Genomic DNA, 18,599 nt, shown 5'->3' with positions numbered 1-18,599 from the left:
CTAGTTATTTCAGAAACTTCCTGTAGTATCAGGATTAACTAGGACTCGAAATTAGAGGAACACGAATCTCGTTATGTGGGTGTTTTTCAGAGTTATTGCCTTCAGAATAATTTGTTTGTTTCTTACTATAATTGTAATTATGTTTCACCAAGCGATAAGCAAACAGATTTATATATTATTTAGACAAGCCCTTTCAGATGATACCACATTATTTTAAATTATGTTATTATTTCGTTATTAGAAATTAGAGTGGTTTACTATTACTTTTCAAACTGTCACAGACTATTTTATTGGAATAAATATGTTCTAACGAATTATTTAGTTAACTTAAGGCATTATAGATGAACAGAACCTTATATAAAATTATGAAAAACAATTAACGTTGCGTAAAAGATCTAATCCGTTCAAATCCCGAAGGACCTGTTTGGTTTTTGCGAACACAACTTAATTTAATTGGCACTTGGAAAATTAGATTTTGTTAAATCCCATTTGTAAGTAACGTAACATATCTTAAGCTTAATTGCATCCGACAAGTAGAAGAACGGAACCACGGGAGACAGCCGTCTTCCTTAATTCAAAAGAGCTTAGCGTGTGTGGCGTTTTGAGTTATATGTACGTAAATGTACAACTTCTGCTTACCTTTATTAGTCCCACAATACTCGACTCGCTTTTATGTTCGAGACTGCAAATACTGAATTGGATACTGGGTACCATTTCTAATCTATGAGACAGTTGCCTCTGGAACGTCTGATGTCTCATGGGAACAATTGGAAGGGTAGTTTGGCGCAGAACCTGCAACAAACACAACAATTTTTCTAGTAATGTGCTCTTTAAAACGGTTTAATTCAACTGGAGAAATGGAAGAACCATTTTAGGAGACATAAACTTAGTATTTCTAATATTAGATTGATTCGGCCGTTATCTACAATGGCACCTTCGAACAAAATAATTCGAAGTGGTCTGTATTCTGTCGAAACTGCCAGACGAGGATCGAGATTTCGATCTTTTTGGATCTCATCAGCGCGTCGCAGGCAGCTCCTACAGAACACAGACCAACTTTTACCTGCTGTCTTAACAAATTAATCAGCAAGTAGATATCCATATTTTTAAATGGACCTTGTTGGAGCATGCGTAATCCTAAAATGTAGCATCGTACTACAGATGGCGCTCACCACGTCATTTGTGGTATTTTCTAAAATAGCACCTTAATGATTATTATCACTTTATTTTCTACATCATATTAAGTAGATTTCACGATTCCAAATGAGAAAAATTAAATAATTTAGAGACATCTGCCCCAATCAATGAATAAATGCAGGCTCTCGTTCCGAAATTATTTAGGGACACCTCAACTTTCGTCCAAATTATTGATACATCTGCGTCACGTGTGATACTTAATCCCATGCCTTCAATCCCGTCCAAACGAAATTAAATAACAATACATTCTCTTAATTATTCTAGTTCCCCGAAGAGTTACCTTTACGGACATATACAGGGTGCTTTTAATATTAAATTTTTTTATAAATTTACTTATCATTCCATTCGAAATAAGGTGAAAATAAATGTATTTCTTGTCGATACCTTTATCTCCGTGCTAACTTTAGGCAATTGCTCTCGTTCAATAAAATTGATGATGCATCTAGTAATTACCCTGATCATACCTAAACTGATTTTTATTGGTAACCGTTGAAAGGGTAAATTTGTTTATTTTGCATAATAGTTATCGACAGCAACGAGTGAAGTAATGAAAACTAAGCAGAATGTCTTTAATTGTTATTTTAAGTCGACGTGGAAAAGAATTGGTAACTCTTGGATGAATACGTAGCCATATAAAAATTTAAAATGTTCAAGAGCAATGAAGAACTTGAGGAATGATCTTGAACGATAGTTTAAATTTATTTCTGAAAAATTATGGAATTTTCAAAAAATAAAATGAATATTTAAATTTGTTAAATGCGTATAAAGTATATACTGTAACGTTAAAACTAAAAACAACACCCTGTATGTTGATAAACAGAATAAATTTTACATTTTGTTTTGGCCGTGCTATTATTTGGATGGGAGTTAAGGTGTCTTCAAATTAATTATTAGCAAGTAAGTAAATGTGGACGGGACTACCTGATCTGGAATGGGGTTAAGGTGTACCGAATTATTTATGTACGATATTTACGACCTTATATAGGTACCTATAAAATATTCCATGAATACAGTCACTTTGAAGTCATTGACGTTGGAGGCGGATACAACATGTCACTGAACTAAGTGAATTAGGGAATCGCAATGGCGAATAAAGCAGTGGGTGAGGGACAAAAGAATTTGTAAGAAAACCAGGCGAAGCTGCAATCCCGGGGCGTGAATTGGCAACATATTGCCAAGGTGCGTTGCCTTTTTATATGGGTAGTTCGTCAATTACCCTATCTTCTCATTGGAAAAAATTAATTACAACACCAGTAAACACACATACAGATATACACTCCAAAAATTATTTAATAGTTCTACAAACAGTTCCGGCATTTGACGTACTTCATTTGCAGCGATCATACACGGTCGTACAAATCATTTGCGTTTTGCATTGGCGTTTAATGCATGCGCTATTTCATACAACCCCATACAAAGAACTACTTCGAATGACTCCCATTGTCTATATCACTGATTCCGAACCTGGGGGTAATTACCCCCGCGGGGGTAAATTAATTATTCTGTGGGGGTATCAAAGAACCTAATAATTATGACCTAAAATACGTAGCTAGATAGTAAAAATATAAAATTATACATATGTCGATGTTTATACAACTGTATGCACAATTGGTAAATATGAACCAAACAAGATCACATTTGAAAATTGTGTGGTTCGGCATTTTTATCTGCAGCAATAAACTCACTGAAGCAATATTTTCCGGATATGGATAATCGTTAGTCCAGTTCTTGGATATTAAGATCATTTACTACGGATGATAACATTGTTAAAAAACGAAGATGTAGCGGCCAAAGTGGAATATCTTGGAATACACCAGAATACTACCGGCAGAGTAGAATTTCAAACTTATGATCTTAGCACATTTTGGCGAAAAGCTGGTGCCGAATATCCTGCTCTAGCTAACAGAGCTTTAAAAATACCAATACCCTTTGCTACCACCTGTAGATGTGAGAGTGGTTTATCAACTTTGGTTACATAAATGTGGATCATGACTTAGGGTGCGCTTTAAGCGAAACTAAAGCTAACATAAAAAAAAAACTTGAAAAATGCAAAATAATACCAGCCATCACACCAACTATCATTACTTAATTTATTGTTTAGATATATAAAATTGAAAGACTGATGTGCAATTTGTGATTACTAAAGATATTTGTATCTGCATGTGTTGTTTGTATTGATAACATTTTAAGGCCGGAGTAAAATCAGTTTTCCTAATAGGTCACAGTGGTAAGAATATTAAAAAGGTTACGAACCATTGGTCTATATGCAAACGTCAATCACACTANTTAAGAAAAAGGAAAAAAATAAAGGTTTTTAAATTCTTTGTTGTGAGTGTTATTGTTATTGATATAATTATCTAACATAAGACAACCAAGTTGCTTTTAAATGTTCACCTAAATGCAGCATTAACTTTAAATTGTTTCGGCCTATTATATGATCTTCAGGAGTACTTGGGCACTAAATAATCAGTCAGCCTATTTATACAATCGCAAATGTATATCAGATTTATTCAACAAAAATTGAGATTTAATCTATGGTCTACAAATTGTTTATGTAGTAGGTAAATTTATAATGTCAACTGCATAATCAACCTATGATAAAACGACCAGCCATATCTTGTTATTTAAATAAAATAGAAGCGATATTGACAAAACAGTATTGTATGAAAATAAGTAAAAGTAAAACAAAAATACCGGTATGCAAGGGAAGGGAAAAGTAGGCAAAGAGCGAATATAAAGACAGGAGACGAAAAATTAGAAGTGCCTGATTTTAGGGATATAGGAAGTCAAATGAGTCAGGGGAAGGAGAGATATAAATGATAGCGCAGGGTCGAGTCGCCTTCTATGTTCGCGAACGATTAATTTGGAAATTCGCAAAAGACTGTTAAAAATGTGTGTGTTTAGAGGGCGGCGCTGTACGGGTGCGATATATGGACGATGGGCGCGACGGAAAAGAAAAGGTTAGAAGCGTTGGAAAGGTGGTGTTAGCGGCGAATTATGAGGATACCGTGAATAGAGAAGGTTAGAAATGAAAAGGTACTAGAAAGAATAGGAGAACAGAGGACTTTATTGAAGTCAATAAAAAATAGTCAGGTCGGTAGGACAGCTTCTTAGGCATGAAGGTCTAGTCAGAGACATATTAGAGACACAAACAAGAGTTAAGAGGAGTAGACAAGATGTTCTAGTGTTAGGAAAATGCGAAGATTAGCTCAGGATAGGAAGGAGTGGAAGTGCATGTCCAACTAGTCTTAAGACTGACGACCTTATGATGATGATAGTTAAATTGCTGACATTATCTATTCAAATATATTATTTATTACGATTATATTTTAATTGGAAATTACTTAAATTTGAAGCTGGGCAGTTTTCAAAAGTTGTGAATATGTTATTGCAATTTCTTTACGGCTTTCAATTAGAATATCCTATGACAATTTATAAACGTCGCAATGGAGTTTGATGTGTCAACGGAAAGTGTAGGTAACAAAAGAAGACAAACGATTTAGTCGCGAAATAAGTAATGCGGTTATTTATTCTACTTCCGTTCTTGTTCCACTTTCAATATTTTATTCGTTCAGTTGCTGGGACAGACAAAAACTCATTAGGTACGCAAATTGGCAGTTTATTTTTTGATATTTCAATTATCAAGTCTCATCTGGAAGAAATTAAAAAGTTTTATCGTTTAATTGGATAATACACTGCACCTGCCCAAGTTTTTCGAAGTTGAATGCATGGAATATTTTGCGCGTTAAAAATAACAAGTTCGCTCAAAGTAAAGTTTATAGGTTATCAGATTGAATGGAGTTTCAATTTTTTGTAGATGAAGATAACTATAGCCTAGGCCAGCGGTTCCCAATTTTCTTTTTACTATGGAACCCTTTTTGGTCCACCCTATTTTTAGCGGAAGTCCATCTCAACAAAGAAGTAAACTGTCACATAAACCTACATGAATTCAATATGAATTTTGAATTTTTATTGCACGTAATTAATGGGAAAAGTTTTACTTATAATATCATTAAAAGTAAGTTTAATGTCGGACATTTGAATTCGAATGTCCGGAGCGGCATCCAATCCAATCTGAATTTGTTTTCAGTGTAGGCGTAAACTGAAAAGCTTATCTGTAATCTGTAGGTCGATACAAACCAAAACAGCAATCGTGATAACCTTCTCAACGACTGCAGGGTATTCATCTTCAGTTCAATCTAAAGGTTATTCAAATTTGAATGTTTGAATTTTAATTTAGAAAGAATGAATTCTTAATATCTATCAAGTTCTCATACTCCAACATGGTTAACACTGATGGTTTAGTCTGATTTGCGAATGGATTCAGTCCTGAGTGGCTGTCCTTGAACTCCTCTGGGAAATATTCCTTCAAGGGCTTTTTGAGGTTCAATAAACGTTCATTTATAGTTTTACCTACTCCTGAGGTTGCTTGTAATTCATTTTCTTCGAGAAATCTATTTAGAAGAGGAAAACATTCGTAATTCTTTTTTCACATTCAACCCAGAAGTCGAATTTGTATTTTATCGTTATTAGCTAAGATATTTTGTCTCTCATTGTAAACGTAGTTGTGGTTCTCCACTGTAAGGATCTATTGATGACATTAACTTTATCGAATAATATATATTTATGGTAATGCAGTAGTTCGACATGATTAACAGACAAAAATTGATTGTCCGAGTTTACCTCACAGAAGCTATAATTTTCAAGTGTAGAAGGAATGATTCATGCTGAAATTCCATACATTCACGTGATTTTTTAAAAAGTTTTGTTTGTTTGTTTACTAATGACATTCTCGAAAAACAATAGTTACATTTAATAAAATAATGAATAATGATAATAAGAAAACAAATTAACCAAGGGAACAGGAATGAAGGAATGAATTGATTGTATCTTAACGTAAAAGCTATCCTCTCATCTAGCAATCTGGTTCTCGTCCCTACCACAATATAAACCGTTAGGATTCGCCCTTTAATTACTACTGTGGTCATGAAAAATATACCGTTGTTACGGTTATATACATAATTGTTGCTTTTCGCAGAATTTTGTATATTTTTATTAGGATCTCGCGGAACCCCTGTGAGCTCCCCGCGGAACACCATTTGGGAACCGCTGATCTAGGCTTTCTATATACTTATTCCATTAACGACGCTAGCGAGAGGTAGGTCAGTCGGTTTTCGGTTAGAGATGTCCACGGCGAGCTGATGAGACCCAAAAAGTTCGAAATAATTTGCACACTCTTTTAACTAAAGTTGACCGCAGTGAAATGTCACATGAAATATGTTACTCAGAATTTCACCTTTTTTTGGACCCCTCCCTCTCCCGTCGTCACACTAAGTCACACTTGCAACGACCCCCCTACCCAATATTACGTCACAAAATCTAGTTTACCATTCCTATAAACGATTTCGTATTTGCGGTACTCATTATCTTCGTTAGGCACAGACAGTTTGTGTAATATGTTGCGAAGGGAACCTTAAACCTTTTAATTAAAATGAAAACAATTAAGGTTGTAATATTTTCTGTTAATTTTTTTGTAAACGATCGCTTCGAACAATTGGTTTGTGGTATTCCTCTAGTGTCTTATTTGAGAGAATATTCAGCCTTATCCGAAGTTAAGAAAAACTCACTCTTTGTATGTTTTAGTTGAGCACATTTCTCTTGTTCTAATTGTCTCTAATTCAGTTGAAAGGATAGGGTGGCGTGCTGAAACTTAAATATAACTCGAGGTGAATGGTCACTAACGATGCCTTTGGGATAAGAAAGCAATGCCATCTTCCCTCGGTTGATTTATCAAAAGAAAAGCGAGTCGTCCATAAAATATGAGGAAAGTTATCCAACGATATAAAAAATAAGCGAATACTTAGCGTTCCCTGAAAATTTTGTAAAGATGGAAGACGTTTCCATTTCTTTTAAAGCGCAAATAGAGAATACGGAAAAGATCAATAAATTCTTTGAAAACGTACTCTCTTTCAAAAGTAAAACAGTGAAAAATTGATTTCACTTTCCACTAAAATCAAAACGCAATGGTGAATTAGTTGTTATTCACAATAAATTACCTAATGATGTGAATAATTGAAAAAAAATTGATTATTATGTACTGATGTAATCAATTATTTAAACTAATTTACTGTTTTTTTACTTAATAGTACTTGTTTAAACGAGTTAAACGTATTTATTGTATTGGCATTCTTCATATTGACATTTTTCTACTAATTTTACTGATTCAATAAGTCAGTTACCTAATTAGTTTAATTGAAATATTTACTAATTTGCAGTAGTGCTATTATAACCACCAAAATTAGTGAATATTTACTGAAAGTTGGTGAAAATCCATTAATTTATTTTTAGAGTAAAATATTTGGAAAGCCTAACTTCGTCCAATAGCAGAATAATTTACAATTTTAATAAGCTATCTAATTTGCACGGACAATATTTGAAAATAGTACAACCGAAATTAATTTAATTCCAAAAGTGTTAAAGTATTTCTTTAAAGATGGATTTAAAAATGTAAAAAAGGCATGTGCAGGTACATATTGTATGTATATGTACAGAGAAGTTATACTACTACTTACGTACTTTATTTATTTAGCCGATGAAAGTATTTTATACAAAGAAAAAACAGTTGGCGTTGGAGTAGCATGATGTCTGAACAACTTCCGTGACATACTGTGACGCAACATCCGTCCCATGCCAAAGTTTTACTATTTATTATTAGCGCGTCAAACGAAATATAAATTCAGTCTGTCGTATAAATTAGCCATTTTTGAGTATAATTTTAAAATGCAATTGGATTGTAAATAAACTTCTCATTTGACTTCCGAATATTACTGATCAAATGTGAAGTCAAACTAATTAGTGAATTAATTTCATTTCGTGTAAAACTACAAATGGAATAGGGAAATAAATTTGCAAGTGTCAATCAAATATAATTTAAAATAAACGCTAATTATTATTGATTCATTTTAAACAAGGCAGGAAATTGAATTTTTTAAAGCCCTGGTGGTTTTTTAATTTTAGAAGCTTAACAACTGAACCGAAAAATACAAGGGAAAAGCTGCTGTAGAAAAAAATTATAAATGCGATGATATATATCTACGGAATAAGAAATAAACGAAAATCTGAATGTTTGTATCAAGTTGAATTTCACTTTTTCACGAAACATGAATTTGGGATATTTTAGTAGGTGTACATAACAGAACTATGATTAGGTATGTCTACATATGCACGATACACAGAGACAAACGCAGACGGAGGTTATAANTCGGCGTAGTGAGGCCAAAAAAATTTAAAAATTATTTATAAATGTAGATACACCAATCTGTTTTGTTACTCCTAGTTCCTTCGGTTATCTGGGCCCAGCATGAAAATGATCTTGTCACTCGTACCGAAAAAGTGTGTAGGTATTTTACTGTTATTTTCAATTTTAAATTCTACATAGCACTTTCAAGAGATGTTCTCTAAATAGTTGTAGTGTATAACGATTTAGACTTATTATTATTATTAAATTATTTAAAAAGTTACATGTAATTATAAAAACGTAAAATGTGTAAATTTCTCATGTATTTTTATAGGGGGGGGGGGTTAAAACACCCAAAACCTTCCCTACGGTTGCGTCTGCCGATACAAGAAGTTCTAATACATATGTTTGCAAGAAACTCAGAACATATACGAGCAAAATTTCATTTAAATTTAAACTTGAATATTTTCCATTAAACTGTGGTTTAGTTTTTCTTTTATTTAGTTAACTTACGATTAAGCAGCAATTTTTCGTCATAATTTTCTGTACTCGCCGTTTCCATTTGTGGCAAACAAATTAAAATTTTCTTTCTATGTTGTATCGTGTAAACCCACTATTCATCCATTGTATAAAATAGGTGGCAGTAACAAAATGAAAGGAATAGAATAGTAGTTGACAACTATAAATAATCGTCCTTACGAAAATGGTCTTATTACGTAATATTGTTGCTACGCCTGTGAGCGCTGCTTCAGCGCGAACTCGCACTTCTCTATTACCCATGAGACTCATACAAACGATAAATGGAAATAAAACTTTCAGAAAAAAAAGCTGTACACTGTACACTAAATTAAATTCTTCTATGTATACGAGGTATGTTCAAAAAGTATCGCGAATTTTGAATTTCTGTGGGAAACGTGTACTCGATTTCCAGTTTTTTTGTGGCATTATGTTGGTACTCATGTTTTTCACTTATACCAACAGGTTCGGTCATGTTGAATGTTCAGTTAATTTTTGACAGTTGCTTTGCTTGCACGTGTTTTGACTCGTCGATTTTTGCCTATTCCAAAAAATAGATCAAAGAATCTGTATCAAATTGTGTGTGAAAAACAAAATTAAATGCGCGGACACATTCGGAATGTTGACTGTGGCATATGGTGAAGCTACCTATGATCGAAGCAACTTTTGTCTGTGGTACAAATTCTCAAAGGACCGCAAAGATGTGAACGACGAAGAGCGTACCGGACGTCTGAGTAGGTACGTCAACAACAGACGAAAACATTGATAAAGTGAAGAAAATAGTATTGGACAATCGTCGAATCACCGTTCGAAAAGTTGCTGAGGACCTAAACATATCGATTGGCTCCTGTCATTCGATTTTTACCAAAGATTTGGGAATGAAACGGGTCACCGCGAAATTCCTACTAAAATTGCTCAGTTTCGACCAAAAACAGCAACGATCAACACTGTTAAGAAGCTGTTGGACTCTGCCCAGACGACCCAAAATTGCTCCAAAGGGTCATAACTGGTGAAGAATTATGGATTTATAGTTCTGATGTTTCTGACGTGGAAACCACCAGAAACTCCGGGATATGTGGAAAACACAAAAATTGACTTTGCACTATGACAACGCCCCTGCTCAAACATCGTTGCTTGTGCGCGGTTTTTCTTTCCATAAACAACACACTAATAATGTCACAGCTACCATATTCCCCAGATCTGGCACCTTGTGACTTTTTCTTGTTCCGAAAACTGAATAGGCCCAAGAAAAGACGACGATACGCTACGATTGAGGAGATAAAGACGACATTGAAGGAGTTGAACAAGATCACAAGGATCGAGGATTAGAAAAAACGTTGGCACAAGTATATAATATCCGGTGGGGATTACTTTGAAGGGGGCAAAATAGATATTAATGAATAAATAAATCATTTTTGGAAAAACACAAAATTCGCGATAGTCTTTGAACAAACTTCGTATGAGAGGGTCAAAGAATGAAAACGCTCGTTAGGCAAGAGAACAGTTCAGAACGCATTTTGGCCATGTGGACACTGAAAAACGTCCACATTCCAAAATTCGTAATACCATAATAAAAGAATACGAGATGCACAGTGATTTATGATATGGGTCCAAATAATCTGCAAGCTTTTATTTCTTTGCCTTAAAGTAATAAAGTGAACGTATCAGACAGAAAATTTTCTTATTCCTATTTTTGCAACTAAAATTGAAAATCACTACAATTATAAGACACAATCAAAACATATGTACGAAATGGACGTGAAAGCGTCAACAAATTTTCTTCATTAATTTGGGATATTTGTAGAGGATAGAAAGTTCATTTCACTTTAGTATTTAACATATCGTCCAATCAAAACTTTTGAGAAAGATTAATGTTCTCACGAATTGAGATTAGCTGTTTAGTAATACAGCCGGTGTTTCTGAAATAAGTAGCAAGCCTTGAAGGGTGTTAACTAAGTGAATTAGGGAATCGCAATGGCGAATAAAGCAGTGGGTGAGGGACAAAAGAATTTGTAAGAAAATCAGNACCGTTCGAAAAGTTGCTGAGGACCTAAACATATCGATTGGCTCCTGTCATTCGATTTTTACCAAAGATTTGGGAATGAAACGGGTCACCGCGAAATTCCTACTAAAATTGCTCAGTTTCGACCAAAAACAGCAACGATCAACACTGTTAAGAAGACGACCAGAAATTGCTCCGGAGGATCATAACTGGTGAAGAATAATGGATTTGTGGAAAACACAAAAATTGACTTTGCATTATGATAATGCCCCTGCTCAAACATCGTTGCTTGTGCGCGATTTTTTTTCCATAAACAACACACTAATAATGTCGCAGCCACCATATTCACCAGATCTGGCACCTTGTGACTTTTTCTTGTTCCCAAAACTGAATAGGCCCATGAAAGGATGACGCTACGCTACGATTGAGGAGATAAAGACGACATTGAAGGAGTTGAACAAGATCACAAGGATCGAGGATTAGAGAAAACGTTGGCACAAGTATATAATATCTGGTGGGGATTACTTTGAAGGGGGCAAAATAGATATTAATGAATAAATAAATCATTTTTGGAAAAACACAAAATTCGCGATAGTCTTTGAACAAACTTCGTATGAGAGGGTCAAAGAATGAAAACGCTCATTAGACAAGAAAACAGTTCAGAACGTGTTTTGGTCATGTGGACACTGAAAAACGTCCACATTCCAAAATTCGTAATACCATAATAAAAGAATACGAGATGCACAGTGATTTATGATATGGGTCCAAATAATCTGCAAGCTTTTATTCCTTTGCCTTAAAGTAATAAAGTGAACGTATCAGACAGAAAATTTTCTTATTCCTATTTTTGCAACTAAAATTGAAAATCACTACAATTATAAGACACAATCAAAACATATGTACGAAATGGACGTGAAAGCGTCAACAAATTTTCTTCATTAATTTGGGATATTTGTAGAGGATAGAAAGTTCATTTCACTTTAGTATTTAACATATCGTCCAATCAAAACTTTTGAGAAAGATTAGTGTTCTCACGAATTAAGATTAGCTGTTTATTAATATAGCCGGTGTTTCTGAAATAAGTAGCAAGCCTTGAAGGGTGTTAACTAAGTGAATTAGGGAATCGCAATGGCGAATAAAGCAGTGGGTGAGGGACAAAAGAATTTGTAAGAAAACCAGGCGAAGCTGCAATCCCGGGGCGTGAATTGGCAACATATTGCCAAGGTGCGTTGCCTTTTTATATGGGTAGTTCGTCAATTACCCTATCTTCTCATTGGAAAAAATTAATTACAACACCAGTAAACACACATACAGATATACACTCCAAAAATTATTTAATAGTTCTACAAACAGTTCCGGCATTTGACGTACTTCATTTGCAGCGATCATACACGGTCGTACAAATCATTTGCGTTTTGCATTGGCGTTTAATGCATGCGCTATTTCATACAACCCCATACAAAGAACTACTTCGAATGACTCCCATTGTCTATATCACTGATTCCGAACCTGGGGGTAATTACCCCCGCGGGGGTAAATTAATTATTCTGTGGGGGTATCAAAGAACCTAATAATTAAGACCTAAAATACGTAGTTAGATAGTAAAAATATAAAATTATACATATGTCGATGTTTATACAACTGTATGCACAATTGGTAAATATGAACCAAACAAGATCACATTTGAAAATTGTGTGGTTCGGCATTTTTATCTGCAGCAATAAACTCACTGAAGCAATATTTTCCGGATATGGATAATCGTTAGTCCAGTTCTTGATAACATTATTAAAAACGAAGATGTAGCGGCCAAAGTGGAATATCTTGGACTACACCAGAATACTACCGGCAGAGTAGAATTTCAAAATTATGATCTTAGCACATTTTGGCGAAAAGCTGGTGCCGAATATCCTGCTCTAGCTAACAGACCTTTAAAAATACCAATACCCTTTGCTACCACCTGTAGATGTGAGAGTGGTTTTTCAACTTTGGTTACACTGAAAATAAAGACCAGAATCCTTATAAATGTGGATTATGACTTAGGATGCGCTTTAAGCGAAACAAAAGCTAACATAAAAAAACTTGAAAAATGCAAAATAATACCAACCATCACACCAACTATCATTAGTTAATTTATTGTTTAGATATATAAAATTGTAAGACTGATGTGCAATTTGTGATTATTAAAGATATTTGTATTTGCTTGTGTTGTTTTCCTAATAGGTCACAGGGGTAACAATATTAAAAAGGTTAGGAACCATTGGTCTATATGCATACGTAATACAAGCCTACAACGTTAAAATAACAAAGGCTAGCTGTAAATCTAAACATCGTCAATCACACTAATTTACAAAAGAAAATCAAACTAAAATACAAAAGAAATACAACACGGATGCTGCTAAGTAGCAGCTGATTGAATGCGGCGTTGGAATGTCGTATTTCCCTGAGTGATTCTACCAGGACCGGACTGACTCTTGTCTATACTTTCAAATTCGTTTTTCTCGAAAACGGTGGATTTTCGGACAACCAAACATTTTCTTCTTAATTTTCTTGTTTTGTAGTGTCCTATCACTTCTTGTTCGCTTACTAGTTATTTCAGAAACTTCCTGTAGTATCAGGATTAACTAGGACTCGAAATTAGAGGAACACGAATCTCGTTATGTGGGTGTTTTTCAGAGTTATTGCCTTCAGAATAATTTGTTTGTTTCTTACTATAATTGTAATTATGTTTCACCAAGCGATAAGCAAACAGATTTATATATTATTTAGACAAGCCCTTTCAGATGATACCACATTATTTTAAATTATGTTATTATTTCGTTATTAGAAATTAGAGTGGTTTACTATTACTTTTCAAACTGTCACAGACTATTTTATTGGAATAAATATGTTCTAACGAATTATTTAGTTAACTTAAGGCATTATAGATGAACAGAACCTTATATAAAATTATGAAAAACAATTAACGTTGCGTAAAAGATCTAATCCGTTCAAATCCCGAAGGACCTGTTTGGTTTTTGCGAACACAACTTAATTTAATTGGCACTTGGAAAATTAGATTTTGTTAAATCCCATTTGTAAGTAACGTAACATATCTTAAGCTTAATTGCATCCGACAAGTAGAAGAACGGAACCACGGGAGACAGCCGTCTTCCTTAATTCAAAAGAGCTTAGCGTGTGTGGCGTTTTGAGTTATATGTACGTAAATGTACAACTTCTGCTTACCTTTATTAGTCCCACAATACTCGACTCGCTTTTATGTTCGAGACTGCAAATACTGAATTGGATACTGGGTACCATTTCTAATCTATGAGACAGTTGCCTCTGGAACGTCTGATGTCTCATGGGAACAATTGGAAGGGTAGTTTGGCGCAGAACCTGCAACAAACACAACAATTTTTCTAGTAATGTGCTCTTTAAAACGGTTTAATTCAACTGGAGAAATGGAAGAACCATTTTAGGAGACATAAACTTAGTATTTCTAATATTAGATTGATTCGGCCGTTATCTACAATGGCACCTTCGAACAAAATAATTCGAAGTGGTCTGTATTCTGTCGAAACTGCCAGACGAGGATCGAGATTTCGATCTTTTTGGATCTCATCAGCGCGTCGCAGGCAGCTCCTACAGAACACAGACCAACTTTTACCTGCTGTCTTAACAAATTAATCAGCAAGTAGATATCCATATTTTTAAATGGACCTTGTTGGAGCATGCGTAATCCTAAAATGTAGCATCGTACTACAGATGGCGCTCACCACGTCATTTGTGGTATTTTCTAAAATAGCACCTTAATGATTATTATCACTTTATTTTCTACATCATATTAAGTAGATTTCACGATTCCAAATGAGAAAAATTAAATAATTTAGAGACATCTGCCCCAATCAATGAATAAATGCAGGCTCTCGTTCCGAAATTATTTAGGGACACCTCAACTTTCGTCCAAATTATTGATACATCTGCGTCACGTGTGATACTTAATCCCATGCCTTCAATCCCGTCCAAACGAAATTAAATAACAATACATTCTCTTAATTATTCTAGTTCCCCGAAGAGTTACCTTTACGGACATATACAGGGTGCTTTTAATATTAAATTTTTTTATAAATTTACTTATCATTCCATTCGAAATAAGGTGAAAATAAATGTATTTCTTGTCGATACCTTTATCTCCGTGCTAACTTTAGGCAATTGCTCTCGTTCAATAAAATTGATGATGCATCTAGTAATTACCCTGATCATACCTAAACTGATTTTTATTGGTAACCGTTGAAAGGGTAAATTTGTTTATTTTGCATAATAGTTATCGACAGCAACGAGTGAAGTAATGAAAACTAAGCAGAATGTCTTTAATTGTTATTTTAAGTCGACGTGGAAAAGAATTGGTAACTCTTGGATGAATACGTAGCCATATAAAAATTTAAAATGTTCAAGAGCAATGAAGAACTTGAGGAATGATCTTGAACGATAGTTTAAATTTATTTCTGAAAAATTATGGAATTTTCAAAAAATAAAATGAATATTTAAATTTGTTAAATGCGTATAAAGTATATACTGTAACGTTAAAACTAAAAACAACACCCTGTATGTTGATAAACAGAATAAATTTTACATTTTGTTTTGGCCGTGCTATTATTTGGATGGGAGTTAAGGTGTCTTCAAATTAATTATTAGCAAGTAAGTAAATGTGGACGGGACTACCTGATCTGGAATGGGGTTAAGGTGTACCGAATTATTTATGTACGATATTTACGACCTTATATAGGTACCTATAAAATATTCCATGAATACAGTCACTTTGAAGTCATTGACGTTGGAGGCGGATACAACATGTCACTGATTACAAAACTAAAAATAACAAAAGTAAATATTACGAAGGGAGTCAGACTAGGATGCACACTGTCACTGCTACTTTTTAATCTATACATCGAAGACGCGATCAACATCATTAAAGACAGTACAACTGTAGGGGTAGATATAGAAGGGCAAAAGATTAGTATGCTTAAATTTACAGATAATATATCAATATTAGTATCTAGCAACCTTAAATAAAATGGAAGCGGTATTTTCAAAACAGTATGCAAATAAATAAAAGTAAAACAAAAATACTGGTATGCAAGGGAAGAAGAAGAAGGGAAAGAGCGAATATAAAGATACGAGACGAAAAATTAGAAGAAGTGGTTGATTTTCGGATTTTCTAGGAAGTCAGATAACTCAGGACGGAAGGAGTAGTACGGATATAAAGCAGAGGATAGCGAAGTGTCGAGTCGGCTTCAATAAAATGCGGTCACTTCTGTGCTCGCGAACGGTTAATTAAGAAATTCAAAAAAGATTGTTAAAGGTGTATGTTTGGAATGCGGCGCTGTACGGATGCGAAACATGGACGATGGGCGCGGAGGAAAAGAAAATGTTAGAAGCGTTCAAAATGTGGTGTTACAGGCGATTGATGAGGATACTTTGGATACAGAAGATTAGAAATGAAGATGTATTAGAAAAAATAGGAGAACAAAGGTCTCTATGGAAGTCAATAAGAAATAGGCGAGATAGATTGGCAGGACACCATCTCAGGCATGAAAGTCTAGTAAGGGACATATTAGAGACAGAAACAGGAGTTAATAAGAGTAGAGGTAAATAGACCTAGATTAGATTATCGTTCGTAAATAGTTAATGATGTAGGATGTTCTAGTTTTAGGGAAATGCGAAGATTAGCTCAGGATAGAAAAGAGTGGAGGTGCGTGTCCAACCAGTCATAGGACTGACGATCTTACGACCTTATGATGATGATGATAATAAAAAATGAGTTAATTGAAAAATAAATTTATTTTTGGCCGATTTAGGTACTTAATAATCTTAAAATAAACTCATTCTTGAAGTCATGTTCTTATCAATTTATGTACGTTCTCTTTCACATTCAAAAACCATTAATGCAATAAAATCTTAAGATATTTTTATGCTTCTTTTAACTCATTTTCTCGTTAAAACAAACTGTACAATTAAATGGAAAAACAAAGTAGTAGCTGTAATGCTGCTCGAAGTTCTGAAACTAATTTAATTACTGAAAGTGACTAAACCGCAACGTTAAATCAATTTAAAATTAGTAAGTTTAAAGTTGCTGTCAACTGTGCAACATGTATAGTAATTTACAGCAGCGGTTTAGTTACAAACCAAAATCGATCTCGACCACAAGGGTGCGGTACTGTTTATGTTTTCTAATTAACAATACACTCAAGATAAGATGCAAAGCTGGTTTCCCCCTTAACAATGCTTCATTACCTATTGGCGTTCATTTGTTTTCGTTTTAATTAAAACATTCGTCAAACAGGAAATTGGAAATGAAAAAAGCAAAACGTTTGCTACGCCGCTAGATTGAATACGAAAGAATATTTTGCCTTTATTTCAAGCGAAGGAGTTGGAAGCATTTCGGAATAATGAAAAAGAAGGCAGGATTTGATTTTTTGTTTACAAATAATTTATGAGCTGATATAAGTGCTCTATTGTGATAGAAATATTTGCCTCTGTCACTGCTCGTTTTGGAACATACGGGAATAAATGAAATAAAAACGACGACGAAGGGACCACTGTAATTTCGTCGTTATATCCGGAAGTCGTTACAGGCAAAGGTATAGAAATACAGACACGTATGTATAGTTTTCACCATTTTTCAATTTTCAAACGATTTCCGCCTTTTTTTAACAGTAGGTAAATGTGCGTCTAGGAGTCATACTTATTCAAAGGATTGCTAAACAGTTGCTACTCAGAATATCACATTGTAACTGAACGATTTTATCGTATAACATCTATAAACAAACGATAAAGGTCATCGTACTTGCTGACCATCTGTGTGGATCTAAACAAAATATAAGAAAGCTCTTTGCGTTTTTTGTGGCCGACTCCGGTCGCTATATCTGCATGGGATTACTAGGGATTTGTTACAAATGATTCATTAAAAACAGTCTCCACATCCGAAGTCGCTATAANATCGAAGCTGTAAATGGTTATTTTGAGGAGCTTGACGAATCAGTCTATAGAGATGGCATTAATAGACTGGAACACCGCTATGAGAAATGTATCAGCCTTGGAGGAGGTTATGTTGAGAAATAAAAAAAAAAAATTTTTAAAAACCTTGTTTTTCTTGGTCAGGCCGGAAACTTATCAATCCACCCTCGTATATGTAAGATTTAGATAAACGGTAAACTTGAACATCACAAATATCTTTGTGTTTTACTCTAAGAGTCTATCGCACAAAAGTTTTTTCTTAATTTGCTCACTTGGGTGATATCCATAACATGAAATCAATGCCGATTTTTTAAGAAAATGCAGTTGCTTTGAAGTATTTACTTTTATGCGTAAGTACTTATCACATTTTAAAAGAAAATACTTAAAAAGCGAAATAAATGCTACACTATAGGGTAGTATATGGTAGTATTTAATACAGAGGTCGTACGGTGGATTGTGTAGTAGCCCTAGACAAAAATTTTCTCCCCAGTCTTTCAGCGTCTCTGAGAGCATCTCTCACAATCTTTCACAGTCTCTCAGTTATTGCCTAGGTGCTTTTATGGATCTCTCACAGTCTCTGTATGAGAGACTCGAATGAAAAAATTTTTAATTCAGGGATTCGAGTCTCTCACAGAGAGACTGAATTAATAA

General features: G+C 34.3%; 1 protein-coding gene across 1 annotated transcript in view; it reads right to left on the bottom strand.

The window, feature by feature from the left end:
• LOC108741407 (synaptotagmin-10-like) overlaps positions 1–18,599 on the bottom strand; it is a 150,540-nt gene that overhangs the window by 59,172 nt on the left and 72,769 nt on the right. The window contains exon 4 of the mRNA XM_025977428.1: positions 14,175–14,327. Within this exon, the coding sequence (XP_025833213.1) occupies positions 14,175–14,327 (153 nt within the window). The remainder of the gene's footprint in view (positions 1–14,174; positions 14,328–18,599) is intronic.

Source organism: Agrilus planipennis, unplaced genomic scaffold (genome assembly GCF_000699045.2).
Source record: "Agrilus planipennis isolate EAB-ADULT unplaced genomic scaffold, Apla_2.0 scaffold300, whole genome shotgun sequence".
NCBI classification, from domain to species: Eukaryota; Metazoa; Arthropoda; class Insecta; order Coleoptera; family Buprestidae; genus Agrilus; species Agrilus planipennis.
This window is presented reverse-complemented; position numbering and strand designations above follow the sequence as displayed.